This window comes from Cydia pomonella, chromosome 1 (genome assembly GCF_033807575.1).
Source record: "Cydia pomonella isolate Wapato2018A chromosome 1, ilCydPomo1, whole genome shotgun sequence".
Classification (NCBI taxonomy): Eukaryota; Metazoa; Arthropoda; class Insecta; order Lepidoptera; family Tortricidae; genus Cydia; species Cydia pomonella.
This window is the reverse complement of record NC_084703.1, coordinates 23949256-23973023: the sequence shown is the minus strand read 5'-3', so window position 1 is coordinate 23973023 and position 23768 is coordinate 23949256. Positions and strand designations below refer to the sequence as shown.

The 23768-nt window shown below is 36.9% G+C and overlaps 1 protein-coding gene across 7 annotated transcripts in view; it reads right to left on the bottom strand.

The window, feature by feature from the left end:
* Nucleotides 1-137: 137 nt before the first annotated feature.
* Nucleotides 138-23768, bottom strand: part of LOC133518194 (protein cycle) — a 134582-nt gene continuing 110951 nt past the window's right edge. For 4 of the 7 annotated variants that reach the window (XM_061851856.1, XM_061851850.1, XM_061851823.1 and 1 more), the window contains 9 exons: nucleotides 19033-19107; nucleotides 18124-18460; nucleotides 16875-16992; nucleotides 16372-16572; nucleotides 15830-16043; nucleotides 10027-10230; nucleotides 9563-9678; nucleotides 8927-9150; nucleotides 138-6437 (listed from right to left, as the gene is read on the bottom strand). In XM_061851856.1, the coding sequence (XP_061707840.1) occupies nucleotides 6165-6437; nucleotides 8927-9150; nucleotides 9563-9678; nucleotides 10027-10230; nucleotides 15830-16043; nucleotides 16372-16572; nucleotides 16875-16992; nucleotides 18124-18460; nucleotides 19033-19107 (1762 nt within the window). In that variant the 3' untranslated portion in view covers nucleotides 138-6164. The remainder of the gene's footprint in view (nucleotides 6438-8926; nucleotides 9151-9562; nucleotides 9679-10026; nucleotides 10231-15829; nucleotides 16044-16371; nucleotides 16573-16874; nucleotides 16993-18123; nucleotides 18461-19032; nucleotides 19108-23768) is intronic. The other 3 variants (XR_009799453.1, XM_061851831.1, XM_061851844.1) reach the window with 3 other exon arrangements.

The window sequence follows — 23768 nt, the reverse complement described above, 5'->3', positions numbered from 1 at the left end:
GTGTAATACATTAAAATCCTTATTGACAGCTCACAAAGTAGGTAGTACCTTTTATGCAAAAAAAATTGCATGCTGATAAATAGACAATCACAGAAGGGTGGTTGTTCACTTTGGTAGTAGAATGAAATATACATATATAATGTAGTTGTAGTATAACTTTATTAAAAATTGTATTTTATTCATTGCATCTACCCCAACAAAACATTCATATTTCAACATCAAATCGCATTGCAATCTTAAAATTAATAAAAATATTAACTTCGCCATAGGAAAACAATTAAAAATTAACAATAAAATTTACTAAGAACAAACTGAACCAATTAAAATTTAAGATTACTAACAAATAATAGTAAAATGATAATCGATGTCATTGACATTCTCAGGGACCCCAGCGATCTTCGTAAAGTCCTTTGGGTCACTATATAGGCATCGTCAATTACTCGCGACGATACATAACTTTCTAAAAAGCTTTACATTTAACGTCACTTAACTTCATCATAATTCTAGAGCATTTAACTAACTGGAGACTCCTTGTCTGTAATTTTCTGTACAAAATTTTAATTAAATAATTTTCTGCCGATGTTTGCGTGGGAGGGGCACGTCAAATGTATGGCTATTTACTTAACGTACAAATAGCCATAGGCAAGCAAGTGCGTAGGTATCTAATGCCCTTGGCTGCTCCTAGCGGCAACGTCGCGTTCGAAAGTCGTCAGAAATTCGCTTGGCTATTTGTGTACTAGTGGCTAACTGATGAACAGCCGATCCTATACGAAACGAAAAAAAAAAAATGCACGAGTGTCGTGGAACAATCGGTTGGAACGAAGTTAAGAAAACGGATTCAAGTGAATGCTAAGTTATTTTATCGTATTTAACCTAAACTAGTACTCTGACCCTGTGTGAATGGGCGAACCTGACCGTTTACCCCACCACGGGAGAAGCTGCAATAACATGCCAGTCGTGAAATGTTCACGCGTTCACATTCACGAGCGCGAGCATTGAAGCGACATTTTTTAAGGCTAGAATAGAGACAAATTTGGATTCAAATCATTTTATAAACATTATCAAAAATACAGTATCAAGTATATCATCAATTATTAACTCATATGTCTGATACGTTTTATAAAGGGCCGGTTTAGAAAAATGAGCCAGAACTTAGTGGACGCTAAAGCATATCGCATTATTCCTTACTAAATTATCTAACGTCAATCTGTTACAAAACCCGACCTCAAGTACAATAGTAGCGATTGGTTGGTAAATTAATATCATAAAATTGCACTAAATGTATGCGTAGGTGCATGTAGGATTGCATATATTAAAACATGAAAAAATATTATCTATTTACCTACATATAACTACATCACTCTTGTTCCCACCATTTTCGTCTTCCTACGGAACTAAAGTTGATTAAAAATTGAAAATAAATCAGATGGTAGTTCCGGCACATAGTTGCACTTATCAAGTAATAAATAATAACACAAATAATCTTAGAATGATAAAACGACCGTTAAAATACAAATTTTAAGTATTTTTTCTAACAATAAATAAATAAACAGATATATCATGTACTTAAGTATTATAATTATTGTATACGAAGACAGAAAACAACAAATAATAATTATATGTACATATACTAAACGGCATAAATACTGTTGTGCCGTAGGAAAATTTACACTAGAAAAATTCCAGAAACTTGTCATATTTTTGTAAGTATGGGAATCGAAATTTACAATTTCCGAAATGAAAGTTGCCTACATTTCCTGCGAACATTTCCGGGAACTTTCCAACTTTTTGAGAACTTTCCGCCACTTGCACATTTGTAGGTATATTATTCCTTGTCACTCGTTGCCATGTTTAGTAGGTACGGTGTTCCCCTGAACAGCTCTTAATCTAAATCTGAGTTATTTTATGTTCTATATATTTAAATTAACCAAACATGTTTTTTTTGTAGTAAATGGGTCAAAATTATTTTCGTTGTCTTGTTATTGTCCCCAAAAATGTGGCGGTGAAGCTTTTTGTATGAGAAAAAAAATTTATATTTTTTCCCAGGGAAAAGCTGTGGTTGTTTCTCTTAACCTTTACTATTCACAGGTACTGATGAGTGCATCTCTATATTTAACTTTGTACATTTTGTCATGGTCGCTATGTAAATGAAAAAATTTTGACAGCAGGATTCGTATAGGTTAAATACGATGGATCCATTAATATTTACTGAGTGAGTAGGGCTGGTCCTGTTCGCGTGTCATGAATCTCCCTGGATATCCGATGGGGATGGTTACAAGAGAAAAACATTGAAATGGACGACTCCTAACACTATCCTGCAGCTACCCTTTAATGGTCCCAGTGTTTTCAAATTCTGCAATACAGTTAAGTATAATTGTAAGTCGAAGTATGATGTGCAATACAATTAATAGATAGTATACACGAATGAAATCTACTCGACGTGAAATATTTGTTCAATTTTTTTATAATTTAGAAATGTTCACTGATAGGTGTTGTGCGTTTCTAAAATCTCTTCAAAACAATAATGATAATACATATAATATTGTCGATTGGATATATTTTTCTTGCAATACGTAGCTAGAATTGTTAGAAAAAAGTGTTTTTATTCTAATTCATAAGTGCAATAAACTTCGTTCAAATATTAGTAAGGAGAAAATGTACCCAAACTTGAGCTCCAGTAGATTTATTCTGCTGTTAATTACAGGTGATGAATTAGAGATCTGGATTTGTTAAAGAACTGTGTATTCTGTCAGTATCAATATTTGAATTTCTGCTTGAAGATAAGTTCATCCAGATCAAATTCATAACCTGATTTTGCTATTATTCTGTTTCATAATCTCCAGAAATAATATAAACATTATATGTAGGCATTAATATAAATTATCTAAATAGCAGCTAGTAATGGATAGATATCTCTGTGATCTATTATTGTCAAGCACTTACAGCACTCACAGCAGCAGCTAATCCGTTTTAAGTTTTTTAAACGGTATTGAAATGATTTTTTTTTCGTCTAAAGCATATTTGGTTCATGATAATAATCTTATTTATCCTTATCTAATAAAAATATTTAAAAAATAAAAAACAATAAACATTAAAACGATAACATTTGCCCAACCACCAGTCACAAGCAGCGGCCGAGCAAAGAAGTGGGTTAATCTCACTAGTTACCACCAAGTTGTTACCTGTGGTGAATACTGGGATTCCCACCTTTTACCACTAGTAACTACTGGGAACAAAAAATCCCACTTTCCCAGTAGTTACCCCTGGTAAAAGGTGTTTTTTTTTCTTCCAGTAGATACCACCAAAATTGTGTTAGCGTTCAATACTAATAAAATAATAGTTAAAAGTCGATTTAAACATAAGTTAATTCGTTTTTATATAAGTCGATTATTGTTTCAGTAAACTGCCTTAAAAGTGATCAAAAATAGTCGGTCTTTGACTGATTTGTTTGTTTGTTTGTATATTTGTGACGTTATTTATTGAAAGGGACCTTATTGTGGATGGCGCCTACGCCATTATCAACAGTGCTCCTATCTATATTGATATACAACGCTATGTAGTGCGGCGTAAGCGCACTCGACAAAATAACGAGGTTTTATAGATAACGACAACTTCACAATTAATTCAGTTAACAATTAATAAGATAAATTTCATCCAAACGTTAATTTCTCATTAACTATTCTTTTTGTACTTGCACAGGTTTTAATATTTTTGACCACTTTTAAGGCAGTTTATTGTAATACTAATCGGCTTATAATTATTTATTAAAACACTCTTTATTTATACAATACTACTTATACTGGTTTTATCAGCATTGAACTCTATTAACATTTTGGTGGTAATTACTGGGAAAAAAATCCCAGTAGTTACCACCAACCTGGTTTGGTGGTAAAAGATGTACACAAAAATACCAGTAGTTACCACTGGTAACAACTTGGTGGTAACTAGTGGGAATAACCAAATAAATACGAATTGATAATGATAACAAACCCCACGGTGGAAAAGTATTTCATCATTATACCGCCCTTCGTCAATTATGTACACAATCTTTATCTACCTAACCCTGGTTACCGAGGATACATTCAATTTTACTATACAATTATCCGGTTACTTAGTAGTGTATACCTAATTGTACCCAAATGACACATTTAACAACAATATTAAGGAGTAGTTCAGTATAATACATTCACCTCTAAAGACTATGAACGGTCTTAAAACCACTCTCTCACCCTGTATTAAGATCGATTATAGTTATAAGGCCCAGCCACACCGCTTGAGTATGCGTCGACATACCGTAAGCTGGCCATACACACTAGGGTATGCCTGCGCAGTTTTATCAACTGCACAGGCAGAACGAAGCGTGTGTGGCATTCGACTGTGCAGTTTCCTATACAGCTTTACCTGTGCAGGTGAACTGTACAGGCAAAACTGCGCAGGTATACTCTAAGTGTGTATGGCCAGCTTAAGCAATATACGTGTGCAGCACCCGTCACAGCGGGTTACGCGCATGTCCTCGCACACCTGCACACACATCCACGGCACACGCTGCAGCTCCGTAGCGTAGCCACCATTTTCGTACTATCCTCTTGATACCTAATAATTTCCTATATTTATATGACACATTTTTGTAATATATCACAATAATGTAATGTTAAATACTTTCGTATTCACGAACAATCCCAAAAAGTTTCAATTTTATGTCTGAACTAATTATGCAAAACTTCACACGCACCGGCAGAGTTGCCAGAGCTGCGCGTGACACATACGCAGCACCGAACTGTGCGTGTCCAACCTGCTGGGTTCGCCGTCTCGTAGGGAACGCCGTTAAATACAACGTCATCACTGCTGGCATCGAAGGGACGTTGCCGCTCCGCTCTGTCGCAGCCGGTTTGTTTCATCGGAGCTGCAAGCTGCAATGCGTGAGACACCCGTTACGTGCAAGTTCAAGCTCACGTCACGAAGCGGTGTGACAGGTCTTAAGAGAATTCCCCCTTTTTGTACGCAGCGGAACGCGCATGTTTACGCACAGGCGTCCGGTATTCTGGCCTATAACCAATAGATATATCTTATTGTACAGTCAAGTGTAAAAATATGGGTCCACGCAACTTACTAAAAAATATGTCCCATAGCTCTTAATTTGCTGACTTAAGAGCTATGGGTATTTTTGAGCAACTTGTGTGCACTCATATTTTTACACATGACTGTACCTACCTATTCATTAGATAGGTATAGATAACGACTATATTGTAAAGTAAAAAATGTTGTATGACAATCCACTAACTATATCTTTAGTATCTTTACCTTAACATAAGGTTGTGTGTCTCATACCGCACTTTTAATCAGTTTACAAAAACTGTACCTATCGTAATAAAAACGATTAAATAAGATGAGACATATAAAGTAAAATACATAATAGATTTACATGATATCCATCGTTGTAGGTTTGTATACTCGTTGCTAGAGTATGTTATTATTGATTGTCTTATTATAGTCTGGCCAACTAAAGAAGCCCTTATTTCAAATACAGTAAGATTTACTCTAATGTCTAGGTATGTATGGTTAAATTGATCTACCTATAGGTACCTTGTTTTTAGCAGCTAGTTAATACAGAAGATTGACAACCGCCATTCAACGGCGCGTGTCTTATCATTGTAGGTGGCACTATTTGTTTGCTACAAATCTAAAATCTTTGTAGACTTAATTACCTACTCTCTTGATACTATGACAAGTAATATTAATATGACATGATGTAACGGATTCTTGACTATGGGCACCAGTCTGGCGCCATAGCTAATAAGAAAAAAATACCTAAACTGAAAACAGACCCTAGTCCTTGAAATTGAAGTCGGTTAATGAGTACAGTATCCCGCTTATTTTAACGAGATAAATTTAACTATCGTTAGCAAAAATTGTCAAAACCTGATATGTCACTCATGTTTGGTCAACATTATTTTCGTTACGAAAGTCGGCAAGATTCTTAAACCGCGTTTTATCGGGCGGTAAGAAATAATTAAGAAGGACTACGAATGAGATAACTTAAGACAGATAACATTAGAAGCTACCTTTACCTATGTAAAGTAGGTAGTTTCTAAATTGAAGACGATAAAGGTATTTTGCTGGCCACGAGAACAATGGTGACCGTACAAAATAAATAAGTGAGTAATTTAAGGCAGCGGCCACGGCAAGCCGGAGAAGTTGACGGGTCCACCGAGGCCGGCGTCAGCCTCGAGCAGGCTCATGATGACGGCCATGGCGGCCTCACCGTTCCCGTCGAGGCCGAGAGACTGCAGCGGCGGCGACACAGACGGCGGTGATCCCGTGAGCTCGGCGCCAGCCACTGGCGGGCTCTCGCCGCCCGCCGCGCTCAGCGACACATTGTTGCGCACTTGGTTAAAGTTGCCCATCTCTACGCCGAATATGTTGTCCACCAGGCCCGGCTGTATAAATTGTTAAAGCTTTAGCAAAAGGGAAAAGTGTGTCTATTTTTAGACATTATTTATACTTTTTAAATCGGAAAGAATTTCAAACTGTGTCTAATTAAATTAGAGATAACAAAATATCGGCGAATGGGGAAATGAAATCCTATGACAGTAACGAATCTTGATTTTTTTTTATTCTTATAGTAGTTTTAGTTAAAAGTAATGACCCGCCCCGGCTTCGCACTGATAGACCAATTTACACAAAACCTTAACAAATTATACTCCTGAATCTTCCTCAAGACTCACTTTATTGATAGGTGAAAACGGCATTAAAACCAGTTCACTAGTTTTTGAGTTTAGCGCGGCTATACAGACAGACAGAAGAGATGGGGGACTTTGTGTTATAAGGTGTAGACTTTGTTTAGGTGTATAATTTGTTAAGGTTTAGTGTAATCCTTGTGAAGTCGGGGTGGGTCGCAGGTTCTACATATATAAATATTCATAGTGGCATTTTAACAGTTTTAGAGATTGGTGCATACCAGTCCACATCAGTACTGAGCCTTAATTAGTTGTCGAGCAGTTAGGTAAGGCACGGCATGTGTTCGTGTGTGTACCTCAAAGAGTAAAGTAAGTATATAGGAAAAGAGAGCCCTCTTGGAGCATTTTAAGGAAACTAATTTTGAAGTGCTATCTCTTTTTTTATCCGAAACTAGCTATGTAGGTATGTACGTGCACATCTACATAGGCATCCGTATGTGTAGGTACTTTAAAAACGGTCAAAGTTAATTTTTCGTTTGATTTCTTGTAACTTTGATAGTTTTTTTTCTTTACAAGATATGAAACAAAATATTAACTAGCCGCCCAAGTAGACCTAATATTATATAGAAAAGTTTGAAATGAATGGAATCCAAAAAAATACATACTTTATAGTAAAGCAAGTATATGTTTATTGCTTTCAATTTGGTATACAAGATAGTAATAGACTATGTAGGTGTTGTAAGTACTTAAATTGTTCTTCTTTTTACCTATGTTCATCTTTGTGCACATAGCTGCATTAGCTTCGTCTTCTGTGTCTTGTGTCTCAGTCTGACTAAGAACTCTTTCATGTGCGTATAACTAACTTGGCTAGTTCTCGACTGAGCGTTTTTTCTTTGACCTTAACCTAACAACTGGACAAGATATAGGCATAGGACGTATGTCTTGTCTACACACGTACCTCATAGATGCATTCTATCTCGTCTAACTTAGCGGAATCAAATTGCACAATGCACAAATCTTGACAGAGTGTCATTGGACATTTTTATCGAAAACAAAATTAAAATAATCATCGCTTGTTTACATCGCTGGATGAGCGTTAAGAAGGATGGTATTTTCTTCTTACCTTGTAATAGTACATTGTGCAACGAGGGGGGAAAGTGAAATTTTGAATACGAGGGTGGTAATTCCCGACAACCGCAGGCTGGAGCGAATTAAAGAACCGAGTTTTCAATATTCTTACCCCCGGAGTTACACACAATGTTTTTCATCACACTTGCGAAGAAAAAACTAAATTTTAAGCGAAATGATTCTTAAATACGGTGACTTATCAAACATTCGTCCGCCATGTTGTATTTTTTTGTCAGGATAGGCATCGAAGGCACGTACGTATTCGGCATTCAGCCACGATTGAAAATTATGTAAAAATATTTTAAACGACTCTTAAATTAATCAAATTATATAATTTTAAACATAAACAAAAATATTAAATTATAAACGTCAATATTTTAAAAGTAAAACTCATTAATGCTACTTGGTTTGTATGAATAAGTGAAAAATTAAAAAAAAAAGCTATAACTCCCGGGAGTTACAGCATTTTTTTTACAACCCATAACTCCCGTGGAAACAAAATAGGCCTTTGTCCTTCAGTACACCTGCATGAAATAAGATCTTTTTCGGGCAAGTGTGATGAAAAATATCTAAGCCTCCCGGCATTGCCTTGAACACTGTTAAAATTTTAAACCTCCAGGTTTTTACAAGCTTTTATTTACTTTTACTGACCGTTGTCTGTTTGTAGAATTGTCTCGATGAGTATTAGTTACTTGTGGAAAGAAAAGTAAATGAAATTTTTGCCAAAAACTTATTTAAAATTGGAACTATTGGGATTCTAATTTCCCTATTTGAATTTGACTCGTGTTTAATGCTTGCTCCGATTTTACTCTGCTCTGCCCTGCACTTTAACATTAATAGAGAAATAATAAGTTCATATCAATCATATCTCTGTTTACTTTTTTTTTGACAGTAAACAACAGTTGCTAGGTAAAAACACAGTAACAAAGTTATAAATAAAGATAGGTCTTGACATACAGGGTATATGAAACCTTCTCAATGTTGTATTTATGCCTGTCTGTAGTGTGGACAATCGGTAGTCAACTTTACGCAAAAGTAGGTTATCGGATCACATTAATAGAAATCGCCGCCATCTTTACTAATGTGAACTACATTTCTAAGTGTCGCCCCCCCTGGTGTACCTGTTGCAAAAACACGGCGTCCTGCAGCACGTCGGGCGGCAAGTCGGGCGAGAAGCCGGGCGGCGAGCGGCGCAGCGCTTCCGTCGCGATGGCGCTGCCGATCTTGTGCGAGTCCACCTGCGAATCTATCAGCCGCTGCATTTCCAGGTCCAGTTCTGAAACCCCACTCTGAAAGTCACTCGCGTCTTCGTTGGTCGAAGCCCCGGCCTCTGCGACGTTCGCCTCTACGCACAACATAACAAGCAGATAAATACGACTCGGCCTGCTTACACTGCTATACTTACCTATTGGCTATGTGCGAATTCAAATCGTTTACAACTTGCTTAGGTACACAGTAGACAGGTATAGAAAGGCGCAAACCGGCATCAGTCACATAGCCAATAGTCAGCCGCTAAATGTTACTTTGAGCTGAGCAAATCTTTAAGTAGGTAGGGTAGGGTAGGTAATTTAGACACGTATTTATTTTGAAATAATCGATCGATAGTAAACGGGTAAGTACTTAGTATGTTGTTGTTTCATGGCAACGTCAACAGAGGTTACGGTGAAATTAAAATAGACTTCATTTTATAGTAGAATAAAGGTAGTTTTAAATATTGCATTCACATGGGCAAAGCCCTAGAGTACACGGATACGTACTATGTTTATAGACATCGAAAGAGCCAAGCTCTGAGTCGGGTATGAGCGCGGCGTCGGTCTCACCGAGGATGGTGTTGTTGGCCACGAGGTACTCGATGTCTTTAGTCCACGGGTTCCTGCAACCGTGCAATTTTATATAAGCTAGTTACACAAACCGGTATACGATGTATAAAATAGTGTTTAAAAGTACGGTAGTAAATGAATTACAAACACATAATTTTGGTTCTTTCGGAATGAAAAGGGCAACTGCCCTTTATTTAGGATTCCGCAGCCAAAATGAACATGGATACATTTGGAATGAAAATACTGTTTTTCTCAGACATATTCCTCCCAAAACATCCATATTCACATTCGAAAAACTGCTTCTTTACTCTACGTAGAGTGAGCGAAACCAAAACATACAAGCGAATGTATCACCCCGTTAATATATTTGGTTAAAATGGGGTTATGCAGCATATCATTACTTGAACGGCTTAAAGTGCGTCTGCACGCGCGCCAGCGAGCCGTCCTTGCGACGGAAGGTGAAGGGCGGAGTGAGCAGCGGCTGGCGGCTGAGCAGCGCCGCCTTGTGAGCGCGCGCCACGGCGCCCAGCGCGCCCGCGCCCACGTACTCGTACAGGCTCGTGTCCAGCAGCTCCTGCGGCAGGAACCCCAGCGCCAGCGTCACCCTGGAAACAACGTGTCAAATTAAGCGTTTTCTTTGTGTTTGCCATGAGCGAGGCGACCCTAACGGTGGGAAAAATAGTTGTAATAGTACTAAACTCTTTATTGTACAAAAACACATATTAAAAGTAACATACAATTAGGAAAAGCGAAGAACAAAGGCGAACTTATCCCTTTGAGGGATCGCTTTCAGTAGTTCCAGTTAACTTTTGAGTAGATGAGTGGAGAAAGTGAAAAGTGCTTGACATATGCAGCAACATGTACAACAAGGTACCAGAAAGACAAAGGATATGAAAAAAATGAAAAAAAACTTAAGCAAATAATTTTTATTCGGATGATTGTTACCGTTATAGCATGTTATTTAAGGTATTTCCGATATAAAGTTATATGATTTTATTGTTTAAAATAATAAATAAAAGTACGAAAATTGCGCACGAAATGCTAATGAGCGAAACGTAATGCCATTATTGGAAACGTCACGTGACGTCACATTTCAGACAGATTTGTTGTTTTGTTCTACGTCGCACCGATTTTGAAAGAAATCTGCTATAAAAATGTATTTTAGTCGCGATGTATCAATTAAAAATGGTTATTATCTCAAACGTCGGTTATTGTCGACTAATTCTAGATAAACACTTGGCTGAGTTTCAATACTGTTATTATTTAAATTTGCACGTACTTACATACAGTTAATAGAATTAGGTGTTACTTTGCGGAAATCCATATAAATTAAAACAACAAATCTTACTTTGCTTATCCACGAAAAGATAACGTGCAGTCAATTAGTGCTAACCCGTTATACTTACTTGCGCATTTTTTTCATGCAATTAATGTTCCCACAAGGTTGTTATATTTATTTGCGTATTTATTTTGCGGTGGGTGGGTAGTAAAAAAATTACTTATAAAAAAAATCGATCAAATAAAACAAAAACGATTGAAATCGATTCACATGATAAAGTATTATCCCTGAAAAACCAAAATATACAGATCGCACAGGTTAGCTAGCCAATCTTCCCATAAATGGCGCTGAACACATTTATGCTAATAGTATACTTCTGGTCAAAAGTGTTTCGTGATTATAGTTACATGAGAAAATTTAAAGTTTGTACGGAACCCTCGGTGCGCGAGGTAAACGAAATCGCACTTGACTGGTTTTTTTTTTAATTTACGCATTCCCACCAATAGGTAAAGACTCGCGAACAGTGCCAACTTGAAAGCTAATCAGCCAAAATAATTGACATTTTAAAAGATCTTTTAAATAAAAACATTGAAAATATACTGGAACACACCCAACTTGTTAGTAGAAAAACGCAAGAATATCAAATCTTCCGTGGGAAGTTGTTATGTTATTATTACTTAACGCAGGAATTAAAGGAATTAAATATACTTAGTGTAGTACAATTAAAATTGTAATTGTAACATAGTAAATAAAATAAATTGTCGCTCACGGGCGCAAACTAACAAATGAACATAGAATTATAGTCTATTTTTTTATCCCGTAGACTAAAATGACATTTCATGTGTTGCTGGTTTTTTACGTCTTATAAATAGTGATGTGCTACAACCGGTACTAACCGAAAATAAACTATTGGGAGTTACTTATTTAGGCATATAACACCATTTTGAGGCATTTAGAAAGTTTGTATCCAGGTCTAAACACAATTTCTAATATTTAAAAGCGATTTTATTGTAAGATTAACTAACAGTCACCTCGAAGCTCATAATGCAATTTTTAAATGTTTGAGTGGATTAGTAGTGAGCAGGGGTCGGACAAAAAGTGCGAATGACGTCAAACCACTTATAGGATGATTTCAAATAGTATTTTTGATTTTCATAAACAATTATCACGTATCATTTATCAATCTCTTTATTGACCTCTTTATTAAACGATATCGCCACTTGAAATGAGTAAGTAGTAAGTACAATCAGATGAACAGTCAGCGTCAAATACTTCGTAGCAGTCAAAGTGGCCAAATAGTTCGGTACACCATACTAAATATATGGTGTACCGAACTATTTGGCTACTTTGACTGCTACGAAGTATTTGACGCTGACTGAACAATAAATTGACTTCGTTATTGTTTAGCTATTGTATCCTCACGATTATATTTAGCTAAAATTTATATTTACTAATATATAAGAAAACGCTCTAAAATGTCATCTTTACTCGAATATTGTGGCAATTTTCCGTTTTTGGAGGTACGTGACAAACACGTATACTGCTAATCTTACCTACTGTTCCCACTTTTGACTATTAAACCTATTTATCTGAGGATCCCACAGACTTGTTCTAACTAATTTCAAATAATTATACCTTATGGTAACAAGTTTCGTGAAATTTATTTTATTCACTACATCACCCTACCACCTGTATTATTAGGTAATTCCATGGATTTATTTACGATTATTTTGTTACTTCATTAATACTACTTTGTTACTACATGTCACACGGAAGTTTAAATACAAACTCAAACATCATCCTGTGTGCAAGATTAAGTACGTCATTTTTACGTCATCCGCACTTTTTGTCCGACCCCTGGTAGTGAGTAGATTTTATTTATTATTAACTTCCTATCATGTAGTGTAGATTTCATTAATTGTTTATTTTGGATCTAAAATTAATTTAATATTTATCGGTTATTCATAAACCGAAATCAAAGATCAGCACTATTTGTTTTAAGCTGGTCACATTATTTCTGCGTTTGACATTTGTGGTTGTCATTTTAGTCTACGGAATAAAAGAACAGACTATAATTAATGCATGTACAGGGTGGCCAAATAAGAAGTATACATTTTGTTTTTAAATTTTAACTGTATTAAGTTCAAAAATTATTAAGTATTGTTTTAAAAATATATTCTTCAGGGTTGGCAAATTCATGCGAAACATAATGTCTGACATATGTCCAATGTAAGCCCTTATCATCCCAATGTTCAGCATCTATTCGCACATTTTTGGCATTATCTTAGTACATTTGTGTCGAATAGTCGGTTTTAACTGTTTAAATTTCATCAGCTCGTTAGCATAGACAAGTAATTTTAGAAAGCCCCACAGAAATAAGTCACGAGCTGCAAAATTTGGGGAATTTGGGTGCCAATCACAATCACTTTTTTTCAAAATTAATCGAGCAAACAACGTGTTTTAAACAACAGAAACATTTGAGATAAAATTGCTTGCTGCTAGTGGTAGACATTTGGCAGAAATTATCTTCCGTATACAATTGCCAACCCTGAATAATATATTTATAAAAAAATATTTAGTAAAATTTCCACTCAATGTAATTAAAATTTAAAAACAAAGTGTATCATTCTTATTTGTCCACCCTGTATGTATCTCAATAAGTGAAATGTATATTTCTTTTGAGATCAATAAAAAATATGTAATCACAAGTCAACTCTTTTGCATTTATTCGTGTGATGAGCATGGATATTTGTTCCTGAGTCATGGGTGTTTTCTATGTATTTACTTAAGTATTTATAAATATTTATATATTATATCTATCGTTGTCTAAGTACCCTCAACACAAGCCTTATTGAGCTTACTGTGGGACTTAGTCAATTTGTGTAATAATGTCGTAGAATATTTATTATTATTTATTTATTTATTTAACTCTTGCCTACATCATACTGATCGACATTTAGGTCTCTTAGAACGCATTATTAAGCGTGTTTGGGGCATTTCTTTCGTATGCTTTGGCAATAGATAATACCTATAGAATGGTTTTTAGGTTCACCAATGGTATTAAAAAATAAATAAAACGAATTATTAGTGTCGAGTAGCTGAAATACACGAACATTAGTAACAAACGTCAGTTGTGTCCGAAGTGTGACGTCATCGGCTCTGTAGAATTCGCGCCAAAAATTATAAGCGTTTCAACCGCTCAAAATCATTCAACATTTTAATTTTTTTTTAAATTATGTGAAGATTTATAAAAGTATTTTTATTTTTTCCGGTGTTCAACCGATATAATTCATGAAAAAATTCATGCATGAGGCTAATTTATAGGATAAAGATGTATTACACAAAAAGGAATGGGGAAAATACACAAATACTTGGAAATAAGTAGAAAAATATAAAGCCACATACAATAGAAACATAGGAAAATCATGAGACAGATAATGTCCTTAACCCTTTCTACTCGTACTCCTGAACTAATTAACAATTCGACCAAAATTATTATTTTTTGTTTTGCAAGTAAACTAACACGTGTGTAGATTTAGCCGAAAGTTACTGTTCACCGAGAGTGTCAGTGTGACTGTTTGACGCGCTCGAATTTTATAATTTTGAAATATTAATATTTTTTTGAGTAGATCGTATTGTGTTGGTTTTCACTATGGATTGTGGAGATTTATACCCTTGAGTCTAACTTTTCAACCATGGGTCCAAAAAATATGAAAAAAATCGTGCAACTAAAGCTCAGTAAAGACTTTCCAGGAAAACTATAGCGAATATGATTGATTGAGTAGATCTTGTGTTTTTGCAAAAAAGTCTACTTTGACAGACGGGTAACTACGGAACCCTACATTAAGCACGGCCCGACATGCTCTAGGCGGGTCTCTTACCTTTTCTAAGGTAAACCAAAATAAAATATTGTTAGGAAGCCATTAGGGCTACAGAATATTTATGGTCAACTTTTAGGACCCCACCACCACTCCACTACTCTGTGCTATGGAGGTACGTGCGTAGACAAGACATACGTTTTATGCCTGAAATTCATCAGTTACAAGAAAGACCCGAATCGCGACATCATTACTTATGTGTCAAGTTTAAAGAGTATCTGGAGCGAACTGTTTACGGAGCTACAGAGCTAGGCGAAACTACGCAGAATTCTATTAATGTGCAAGATTCACACATGCTCATTCGCACACACGCATTCGCACTTTACCTCCGGAATTTCTTGAATTCATGTCCAGCTGTTAATGTCAAAGAAGGAACGGTCAGATGAGAACCAGGCAAGTCAGTTATGTGAACACGAAAGAGGTCTAGGTTAGAATGAGATAGGTATAAGTGCGAAGAACGGTGCCTGCATGTACCTCCATACCTATTGTATGTATGTACCAGGTTCGCGTTCCGTGAAAGTACCTCCATCCTCGGCATCCCCAGTGGCAGCATCGTTCAACGTTTCATAAGAGATACCAGTTATAGTCGTTCGATTTGAAGTTGGCCCCGAGCGGCTTATCCTTTGTCTATTGTTAAGTAAAATTGCACGTGCCAATACCTGCAAAAAAAGGGTCGTACAATTCTAATTGGCACCTGAGCGCGGGCTAGTCCAACGCTCAAAAAACCAGTGTAGGTGCGCTCTCCGATAACACGTCTTTGTTACGCATCTCGAGGACACATTTTAGAGTGGTTCTGTAAGGTTCAACTCGCCGGCTTTCAGTAACCGTAGAGGGACCACACAAGAAATCACAAATTATTATTCCATTTGTTCATTTTGAATCTTATTACAATTACCATAGGAGTTGTAATTTAATAACCGGTTAAAGTGACCGGATCATTTTTTATGCAGGTAGTGGCACGTGCGGTTTTACTTAACAATAGACAATGGATAAGCCGCTTGGGGCCAGCTACAAATCTAACGACTATACAAGCTTGAGCGTAGATACCTCTGATCGACAAAGACAAATTTCCCGTCCGTGGCGTGTCTGGAGACAAACTGCAAGCGTCTCGTGGGCGGCGCGGGCGCGCGCGGCGCGGCGGGTGCGGGATCGGGCAGCGCGCGTCCTATGGCCACCAGACACGACATGCTGCAGTCGCCGTCGTCGCCGCTCTCGCCGCCCCCCACGCACACCTCCACCGGCGCTGCCAGCTTCAGGTAACCTGCAATGCACGGACCCAAATGTTGTTATCTATGGCATTTTGAGTTTTCCGGTATTGCGTTGCTAATCGAACGGAGATCTGTCAATGTATGGCGGGGTAACGCGTAGTTATCCGTTCTGAATGAAATCGGTACTATTACTTATTCTATGACAGACTTACCTATGTGCACAGTTTCAGTTTCGTTACTTGTTTTCAAAAGATACAAATATCATGCAAAATAGTGTACCATAAAATGAACTTAGCCTAAATCATGCATAAAATAAGTAACAGAAGGCGCTCATTATTGAAATCCACTAGGCAAACATGTCCAGTAAACAGGAGATCGTACCTGTGCACTGAACGACACAGAACTTCTTCTCGTTGACTTTCTTCCTCATCTTGGAGGGATCGGCTTCCTCCTTGACGAGCGGGGGCTGCTGCGGCGACTCGCTGTCGAGCTTGCACTTGATGCGGCACAGGAACGAGCGCCGCGCGCCCGGGCATAGCCGCGACGCGCCTGCCACCAGGTCTGCCTTTACTGGCAACATCGCTAGAAATAACAATCTACTGTATTGAGGGTTTCACTCTGGTATCGTGTGTAATCTGTATGTGTGTTGGTTGATAACCTTCATGCCCATATGAAATTGAGTCAAGTCGGATTGCAGATTTTAGTGAGTTGGAAATATGAACTGAAAGTCATAAGATACATTTGATCTGTGCAATTAAAAAGAATGACAAAATTATATGCTGTAACCAAGCAAATATTAGCACTAGAGAAATTAGAATACCCGTTCGTGAAACAAAGGTACATTAAACGTTACAAGAAGAAAAATAGATAGCTAAATAACTTACTCTTTGCATCGATAAGTCGTTCCCGAGGACTGAGGTAGGAGGAAGATAGTTGCTCCTTCACTTTTGCCACGTCTTTTGGATGCAGGATGTCAAACAGACTTTGTCCCACTAGCTCCGACTAAAAACATGACATCAACAACAAATTAGAAATCGGATAATTTCTTAGGAGCATCAGATTAGATTGTGGTATCTTATACCTTTAAACTTATACATCTTGGGGATCTCGGAAACGGCTCTAACGATTTCGATGAAATTTGCTATATGGGGGTTTTCGGGGGCGAAAAAAAATCGATCTAGCTAGGTATTATATGTTTTCCGAGCAAAGGTCGGTGTCCCAGATATTTTAAGTAAAAAGAAACCCATAGCCAAAATAAAAAAATCTCATTTAACGGTAAAAATGTATTTAGCGATGTAATATTGATTCCCTGGAGAACTATCAAAAGTCAAAAGCATTTATTTGTCCAACATAGGTACAATACATCAGTACAATATATTACGAGTATATTACGTACTATATATTACGAGTACAACACCGTATATCTATACTGCATGAACTGCCCCCCAGATCCTTGCACAGAATGCACCAATTTAGATAGTCAATGAAATCCATGAAATGAATTTCATGGACTATCAAAATGAATGAAGTTGGACACTATATCACAAGAGAAAATAAAAATGATCCACCACTATTTTTGGTGGATCATTTTTATTTTCATACAGTTAACTAGGGAAAGTTGGTCATCAATAGGGAATATTACTCGAAACTCTGCGTAGGGGATGCCACTACCACAATCCATCATAATCTGAGGGTCTACCGCGAAACAAGAAAATCAAAATATCGTTATCTTACCTCTCTATCACTGCGTATTTGAGCAAAAAAGAGGCAGATAACTAAATTTCGATGTTCGCGCTTCCCGGTAGGCTCTTTGTACACAAACCGCCTTGATGCATTAATGTCACATTTTATTATGTATGAAAACTTGTCAAACTACAGTTTAAGGTACAGTATGCATAAGTATATACTCTATGGTTTAAGATACGTAATACTCCCTATTGTTTTACCGACCCGGGTTATAATCTGATGATTATATATATACATGTGCATTCCATGCATTCTTTTGATGGACGCGGATACTTCGTTACAATAACAGTCTGCTTCGGTCGAATCCAACTACTAGCAAGAAACACTCGTTTGCTGCGTGAAGTACGAGCTCGTCAATTTTGCGCTCCAGGGTAGTGTGGAACTTACTTGATCGTATTGGAGCATCTTCTTAACGGAGGCGGACACGTACAAAAGTCTGCCTCGGTCACAACCAACCACGAGCAAGAAACAGTCGTGCGCTGCTTGCAAGATGAGTTCATTAAGCTCGCGCTCGGACAGGAAAGCGGGACGCGGGCGCGCGGTGAGGGGGCAGGCGGACAGCGCGCCGCGCACCGATCGCAGGTGCTGCACGGCCATGCGCAGCACTGTCAGCTTGTCCAGCTTGCGTGCCATTGCGCCGCACATCGGGATCATCGCGCTCAGCTCCGTTATGTATGTGTTCATCTTGTCGCGGCGCCGTTTCTCTATCTCGGAGTGGTTTTGTCTGATTCAATTATTTTGAGGTGTTCATAAGTTATAAACGAAATATGTATGAGAGCCACCTAATTTTCTACGTACAATATAAACAACATGTCAGTAGCATATAGAGACTAAATATATGCAGCTTTTGTTCTTATAAAATTTATCTGGTTGGTTAGACCACCAGTTACTTTTAGTCTCATAATAGGACGAACGGAAGACAACTAAAAGGGTTCTGTTTCTGCTCCTTGGCTACTGAACCCTAAAAACGTCTCTTCCGTATTTATAAGTAAACATCCCATCTTCTTCCTCTTGAACTATTAAGTATGTAAATGCCAATTTAGGATTAAGGACCTAAATCTCTGTATTTAACTATAGACATATCTCATATAGTATAGCAGTAGTGTGTCAGTTACCATATAATCCACTAAGAAATTTCCCTATGGGATTCGTTTAAATAAATACAAGCCCATTTTATCAAGCCAGGTAGCCAGTTTAGGCCCATTGGATTCTTCCGGTTTTACGAAGTGGTTACGTAATAGAGACGTAGGTGGATAGGGTAGGATATAGTGTTAAGGCCGGTGGAGGGGCACTTACTTCTTGTCGGGCATTGTAAGGGTGGAGCGAGTGTCGTCGTCGCCGTCGTCGTCGCCGCACGCGCTGCCGGCTCCGCTGCAACACAAACACCGTACACGTCACATGGTACGTACGTGATTCTGTTTACTGAGGTAAGATACGATAAGAGACACATTGGGGCAATAGAAATACTTGTGGGGATTTCTCATGAATGGAAACGAACTACCTATGCAACAAGATGCATGTCACTAGATTTTTATTAGGTGTATGTAGACTTCACTAATAGCCGATGTTTGATTTGGGAAGAAAATTGAGCACCTATTGAGGAATAGGTATAAATAGATAAATTTTCCATTCAGTGCAATTGAAATGTATTTAATCCAACATCCTTTATTACGTCGACATGAATAAATCATAAATTATATATTTTATTGAAAAGGGTACAGTTATAGATGTTCACATTTGTTGTTGTCCTCCTTATTCAGCTGTCCACAAACAGCATGCAAACAATGTTTTTTTTTTTATGAGGTAGAATATTAAAAATATGCCTACTTATATGATATTACACTAATACAATAATAAAGTAATAAAAACAGTACATACATACATACAGTATCGTCTACAATTACACGTGTATTAAGATAACATTACTTATTAGCTTTTATCCGCGACTTCGCCTGCGTGGAATGATGATGATAAATAAATATTAATATTTCAAATTGACTAAGTCCCACAGTAAGTTCAAGAAGCCTTGTGTTGTGGGTACTCAGACAAAGATATACATATACAATATATAAAATACTTACTTCGCAAATTAATTTTGTTACCTTTATTTTCTCTATAGACCCGGTTTTAAATATGTTTTTGAATGTGCTCAAAACGCGAAAGTTTTAAATGGTATAAGTTTTTAACACTCAAAAACGTATTGTATTTCATTCCTATTCGATCTATCGAGAAGTCTTGTGTGGAATGAAATATAATAAGTTTATACGTGTTAAAAACTTAAGTCTTATTTTTACCCGTGTCTTATATTTACCCCACCTGACCCACACCAGCCTTATTGAGCTTACTGTGGGACTTAGTCAATTTGTATGATAAATTGATAATGTCCTATAGTATTAATATTATAATTTTTTTAGACAATGACAGATATAATATATAAATACTTAAATACATAGAAAACACCCATGATTCAGGAACAAATATCTGTTATCATCACACAAATAAATGCCCTTACCAGGATTTGAACCTGGGGCCATCGGCTTCGTAGACAGCCTAGGCAGGGTCACTACCCACTAGGCCAGACGGTCGACAGTTCATAATATTAATAATAATCGCAGGCAGCTTGTGGCAAGCTGTTGGGGAGTAACAAACCGCATGGCAGCTTGTGGTAAGCTGTTGGAGAGTAACGACCCCATGGACCCGAGTACTCCCGAGAGTCGGTCAGAGTCTCCGACTTCGGCGTATCTTCGTCGATCGATCGAAGAGGACCTCAAGGGGACCCTCAGAATTCTCAACTCTGGCTTGCCTGCATTGGCCATCCAGAGAGGAATCGTTAAAGCTATATGCTCCAGGGGTGGAAGTGAAACATACATAAGACGCGAGTTGGCACAGAGGCTGTTATCAGCCACTGGGTGGAAAGCGGTGTATTTATTTATTTATTTAATATTTATTGCACAAAAGAAAAAATCTTACAGTACAGTACAAAAGGCGGATTTAATGCCATGAGGCATTCTCTACCAGCATTCTCTGCTGTGCACCTCTCGACTCCCCTGAGCCACTCACAGCTGTGTTGCTCCTTGTCGTCTTCACGACGGCAGTTTCAGGGGCCCATCTAGTGGGCGCAAATCACCGCCTGCCTCGATAACTAGTGAAAACATTGTTACGGCAGGTGTCCGGACGTTTTTACTATTAACCCAATCTCATTGTCCTCCCAAACATCAATCCATAGACCGTTATACTGTTCACTTTTTCTACAATAGTCCCAATGCCGGCTGCGACTGGTTCACTGACGTCTCTTGGTGTGCCTGTGAATAGGTTCCAACAGGCGTTCTACATGACATTAAGAGGAAATGGGACGGCCGCTTATCTAAACAAACGTAGTTTCCTCTTTGAATATTGACATTAAGGAAAATATTTTTCCATAATTTGATGTATATAAACCATAGCTTACATTTGACTTTTTTTTAGATTATTTGATTATTGTAAAAATTAGGAGTGATAACATATTTCATACAAATTTTTAAACGCTCAACTCCTAACTTTTATATTAGGAAATCAAAAATTCGAAAAAATCAAACGTGGGGGCATAGCTGTGGTTGTGATACAAAGGGGCTGCTACGTGTTAGATATATATATCCACTCAAGCTTCCTGCCATCCAAGGAGATACAAAAAAAAAAAATTCTTTATTGTGCACCACATTGAAAGTTAAACATTACACAGAAAACGAAAAACAAGTTTAAGACTAGGTAACAACAAACAACTTTTGATAGTTATTTATTTAAACTTAATTGCACATTAGAAATATACAGTTACAAAAGGCTGACTTAATGGCATTCTCTACCAGTCAAACTTTGAGCCAAACAGAGAAGCAAAGTTGATAAAATAAACTATCCTTTGTTCTTCGGTTCAGCAGTTTAAGCATGCAGAGGTAACAGACACAGGTAGAGTTATATATACGTTCGCATTCATAATATTACCTGTATTTACCTACACGTATTATATTTGTAATATTATTTACATCATACATATACTTAGTAGGGATTTTGTAGGGCAAGTAAAACCTTTAGCTATGTGAGAAATACAAAATGGGACAATATCGCGTAAACATATAATACTTATAAATGCGAAAGTGGTTATCGGTCGGTATTAATTTACCTGGGTAAATTGGGGATGGGGATATTATTAAAAGCAATGTGATACATCTAAACATTCTAAAACAATGATCAGAAACGAGAAAAAACAAGTCGCATATCAATCTCCTTACTTTGTCATGGGTCAAGACAAGACATGTGTTTGTGAGTTCCTACTTGCTTGAGTGTATGCAGAACGCGGGGCGTCGCGCATTTGAATAACTTGTGTTCGGATACAGACTTAGATCTGATTTGAATTTTAAATGCTGATCCTGTTAATAAACCAAATTCTGACCGTTTGTCTTCTTCCTCGCGTTGTCTCGGATTTTTGCCACGGCTCAAGTATTGGCGTAAACTCTAGTTTTTGCGAAAACGACTGCCATCTGATCTTCCAACCCAGAGGGTAAACTAGCCTTTATTGGGATTCGTCCGCTTTCCTCACGATGTTCTCCTTCACCAAAAAGCGACTGGTAAATACAAAATGATATTTCGTACGTAAGTCCGAAAAACTCATTGGCCCGGGTTTGAACTCGCGTCCTCCGGATTGAAGGTCGTACGCTAGGCCACCAACGTTTTTCTGGGCCACTAGGGGCTTTAATGTGTCTTATATTATATAAATAACTTACGTCTTATATCATATACATAACTTAAAAACGGATCCAATCGAACGATCCAATATATATATATATATAAATTCAATAACAAAAAAAAAAACGATTTTTCTAAATCGGTTTACAAATGAAGGAGTTATGAAGTAACAAACATTTTAAAAAACACACAACCGGATTGAGAACCTCCTCCTTATGAAATCTTGAAGTCGAATACTTATTGGATTTAGAAGGATATATGTACCGATAGAAAAATGTTTTCGTAGCGTTGATTAGCACACAAAACAAAAACAAAAGTTGTAGACAAAACATTTCCTTTTTCGCCAATATCTCAAAATGTATTTAAGAAACCTGAATAAATATTATTAAAGAGGAGGAAATGTTCAGTCAAAAAAATCTTGACTTGCAGAACCGTAACTCCATTATTTATACTTTTTATTCAACCCTGAACATAGCTCTCCGCGTCTCATTTTTGGGATAAGTGCGCGGCGGATATTATTTTAAGGGTACTAAATATAAAATAAAAAAAATGGCATATATATGGTGTAAACATGTCAAAGAATGTAATATTGTAATAAATTTATCTTAAAGTTATTTTTCCAACAAGTTAGACAATTATTAAGTAACACATTTTTCTCGAACTTTTGTATCGTAAATTTAATTGAAAAAATTTTTGGCGTAAACATATTTCGCCTCGTGGAGCCTTTCTTATACAAACTTAATAAGATCACGTCATAAAAGTTTTTATAGTACATATGGTGCTACTTTACCGCACTAGTGCGATAATTAGCACATTACTTAACTCTCGGAAATTTAAAGGGCCATATGTACTGTAAAACATTGTACGATATATGTGCGAATAGGTAATTCGCAAATAAAGTCGATTTCCCTTCGCTCGTGTTTTAATATATCGCCACTCGTTTCGAATTTCTTATTTCTCGCACTAGTATCGCAATGTACTATAATAAAATAAAATTAATACTATGTTTAAAATAGATTTTAAAATAATGGTGAAAACTAACAAAAAATATTATAACCAAACCATTAATTACTTCAAAACTTTTTTTAAAGTGATCTTGTTTAGCATGTACATACGAGTATATAAGAAGGGTACCAAGAAGCCAAAAGACTGAAAGATAATTATTTATACGTGTTTTGGTTACAATGAAGAAGGAAGTTACCGAAAATTTTGTTAATAAACAATTTCCTAACTTGTTGAAAAATAATCTTCTAACAGCAATAGATTCTCTAAAGTATTCAGAATAGGCCATAATTTATTAAAATTTTTACGTAGAC